Consider the following 3,797-nt stretch of genomic DNA (forward strand, 5'->3'; position numbering starts at 1 on the left):
CTGGTCAGTCTTTATTCTAACTTGGAAAGTCACAGATCTGCTGCTAGGAAAAATGTCACAACTCTTGGGTCTGGCTCTGCCGCTCCTCCTGCTGCTCCTCATGCTGCCGGGCCACACGGCTGGACGCTGCGAGCGTTCGACCACCCTGGAACATGGCTCGATAGTGAATCGGAATAGAAATCTGGTTCGCTTTCGCTGTGATCCTGGATACTCGCTGCAAGGCAGCTCCATTGCAACCTGCGGAACGGATGGCCGGCTGCGCGGCGAACGACCCTTCTGTGCGAGTAAGTGACAGTCTTCCGCCCAAACTTTGGCTAAAACTTTCCATTAATCCCTCCAGAACGTGGCTGCCCGGAGCTAGAGACGCTGGGGAACACCGATAGCTTCACTCTCAACGGCCTGAAGGCCTTCACCGTCTGCCACGATGGCTTTGTGCTGGTGGGCAGCGGCTCTGCCTACTGCAATGGAACGAATTGGAACACCGCTTTGGGCAGCTGTCGACGCAGCAATCACTCGTCGGATCACTCGTGCGACTTTGAGAGCGAGGATCAGTGCGGATGGACGGCGGAGCAGTCGTACATGCAGCCTTGGAAGCGCATCAGCACTGTGGCGGACTATCACTCGTATCGCACGGGTCCGCGGCACGATCACACCTTTCAGAGCAGCTACGGCGGACACTATATGCGCATGGAGACGAAGAGTGGAGCGTTCGGCAGCTACCACTTTATGTCGCCCATCTATCCGCGGGAGCTGAGCCTGAAGACCGCCTGCTGTTTTCGGTTCCACTACCTCATGTATGGTGCGGGTGTGGAAAGTCTGGTGGTGTCCGTTAAGCCGATCTCACTGTCCGTTCAAGACATGTGGACTTCGTTCAAGGCCAAGTGAGTCTCACAGAAAGCGGAAGCGACGCTTGATAAGCGTCAGCCCCGCACTCGTCATCGTTCGCTCACTCTCTTACACTTCCTTTCAATCTCTCCCTCTCTGTTTGCGATTATTGCAGTTCTACGAAATGGACAGAGACTGGCAGCCAGGGCACCCAGTGGCTGGAGCACACCATCTTCATTGACGAAATGGAGGAGGATTTCCAGGTAATCTTCACGGCCACCGATGCCAGATCGCGTTTCGGTGACATTGCCATCGATGATGTGCGCCTGATGACGGGCCGGGACTGTGGTGTGGGTGAGTACACAACCACCCAAGAGCCCACCGTCAAGCCGGACAGCAGCGAGGAGCCAATGGTCTTTGACATGATGAACTGCACGAATCGGTGCGGCCAGCCGGGCAGCAGATATGTTCTCACGGAGGACGGCATACTCAGGGGCTGTGGGTGCAATGAGGAGTGTGTGGAACTTGAAAATTGTTGCCTCAATTACATGGATGAATGTGTTGTGATGACTGAAGCGACAGCTGAGGAAGAAACAACAACTATTGCAACAACAACAACAACGACGACCACGACCAGAAGGCCAACAACAACAAAGAGAACTACAACAACAACCACAACACCAAAACCGACAACAAAAAGAACTACAACGACAACGACAACTACAACACAAAAACCAACAACAAGGCGTACAACAACTACAACAACAACAACACCAAAACCAACAACAAGAACAACAACCACAAGGCGTACAACAACAGCAAAGCCAACAACAACGACCACGAAAAGAACAACAACAACGCGAAAACTTACACCAACAACAACAACGACTAGGAGACCAACAACAACAACGACACGAAAAACAACAACTAAACCATTAACAACAACTACACCAAACACGACAACAATCACACCAACAACAACAACGATAACTTCAGCAACAGCATCATCAACAACCACTCGAAAATCAACTTCCGCTGCTGTTGTCAATCCAAGTAAGAATTATCCCCATACCTCCACGATATATGTCATAATCCTCTTTCGATAGTTTCCACTACAGAACGGCTCAATAATCGCATCTCGTGGACAGTGGATCCGAATGAAATTGCTGGCAACATGGACATCACAGGGAACTCCAACGTCAATCCCGCCCTCGTCATGTTGTACCTTCTGCTGGCCATCGCACTGATTGTTGGACTGGCAAATGTCACCTACCGCTGGATCATACCAATGGCAGCGGCCACGCCCAGCAACGAGAAGGCGGTGGCATTCCAGAAGGCCTTCAGTAAGCTGAGAAAAGCGCGGGTATCGCGTCGCAATCTGCCGCGGGATGGGCAGGGTCAGCCGTTGTGCGATACGGATGACGAGGATGGTGATGACTATTTTGAGAATGATGCCACCCGCTTCGAGGAAATGGGCGTGGACATACGAAATGTGACGGACCTTTGAAGGAAATGCGGGAAGTACACACAAAGAACTCTCCTCTTCTCTATCAATATGTGGGCTCTACCTTAACCCTACCCTTAGCCCTACCCCTACCCCTCTTTCTTGTTTCTTATTCTGTTTTTGTATGTATGATTATATACCTATTGTATAGGTTAGGCATCCTAACTCATTTTGTCTAGAAAGATAATAAAATATGTGTGCAAAAGGCTGCAAATGATTTCCAAATTTTTGTGTCAGTTTGGATGTGAAATTTGTGATTTTAATTAAGGGTTCCTTGAGTCAAAGTTTGGAAATGATTGGAGCATCAAATACTCGAAAGTGAACCAAAATATCTCTATTAAGTGATGAAAAAAGTTACCCCTCAAAGTACCGGCAAAAACTATAAAGAACTCTATTAAATGGTGCCTCAGCTACATGTGTTTCAAGCTGCATTTAATCTTAATAAAATATCGAAAAATATAAAAGATTGCATAGGAAAGGGTTCCAGTTCCGCCATGGGCTGCTCTCCATAAAATATTACAATCAAATTATTTTATATTTCATTCACTTCCCAGCCACAGCAAATGTATCCGAAAGTACATTGAATTCTTATAACAAGTGCGCAAGAAGGGTCACGTCACACAATCCTGAATGAAAATCGAATATATTATAACAAGGAACCCTTTTGGCAAGAAGGAACGGAAACCCTCTCCTGAGCATGAATCACTCTTCTTTTTGTTGCACGTTTAACGAGCCTCAAGAGCGGTGGCTTGGCCACGGACGATCTCCCCTAATCAAATCTTGTGGGGAGTGTCAGTTACTCAGAAATGTTCCTCGGCCTGAGGGCAGCTCCTGCTCCTGCTGATGCTGCTGTCAGTCAGTCAGCCCTGCCCCTGCCCCTGCCGCTACTCCTTTCTGCAGAGTGTTGCACGTGTCCTGCCGCTGGCGACTGTGCTGTTGCAACCACCGAGTCCAACTCCGACTCCTGGCTGGTGTAGAACCACCACAGCAATGGGGTGGCTCTGACTCTCGCTCTGGCTCATGTTTTAACAGCGGCTTTGGGTTGTGATTTAGTGGCAGCTTAGCGTCTGTGTCTGGGATGCCCGGTTACCAGTTACCACTAACCAGACGTCAACCTTGCCTCCTGTAAAATCCTTCCTCCTTCCTGCCTCCCCCTTGTAAAACCGTTTTGTGCCGCACTCAGCGAAAATATTTTTCTGGGCATTTCATGCAATTATTGCCTTTTGGACCAGACCAATCCCAGACAACGATCCCCACCACCATCAGAGGCATTTTCCCATTCGAGTCGCTTGCCAGTTTGCACGCTCAACAAATTTTCACACAAGATTTTCCACACAGAGCAGCTTTTCCGCTAAAGAGGGGGAAAAGCCTAGTTCCAATTGCTGGCAGAGTTTTGCATTTCCCCCTGCCACCGCTTTTGCCTTTTCCTGGATTTTTTCTGTGTGTTGCTCTTTGACTGCCTAGACAC

At 49.1% G+C, this 3,797-nt stretch overlaps 1 protein-coding gene across 1 annotated transcript; it reads left to right on the plus strand.

Annotated features, from left to right (window-relative positions):
- LOC117902252 (zonadhesin-like) lies at positions 1-2,537 on the plus strand. Its single transcript, XM_034813510.1, has 4 exons — positions 1-284; positions 341-881; positions 1,001-1,843; positions 1,930-2,537. The coding sequence occupies exons 1-4, from the start codon at positions 53-55 to the stop codon at positions 2,330-2,332; spliced, it is 2,019 nt and encodes a 672-aa protein (XP_034669401.1). The 5' UTR covers positions 1-52; the 3' UTR covers positions 2,333-2,537.
- Positions 2,538-3,797: the final 1,260 nt, after the last annotated feature.

Source organism: Drosophila subobscura, chromosome U (assembly GCF_008121235.1).
Source record: "Drosophila subobscura isolate 14011-0131.10 chromosome U, UCBerk_Dsub_1.0, whole genome shotgun sequence".
NCBI lineage: Eukaryota > Metazoa > Arthropoda > Insecta > Diptera > Drosophilidae > Drosophila > Drosophila subobscura.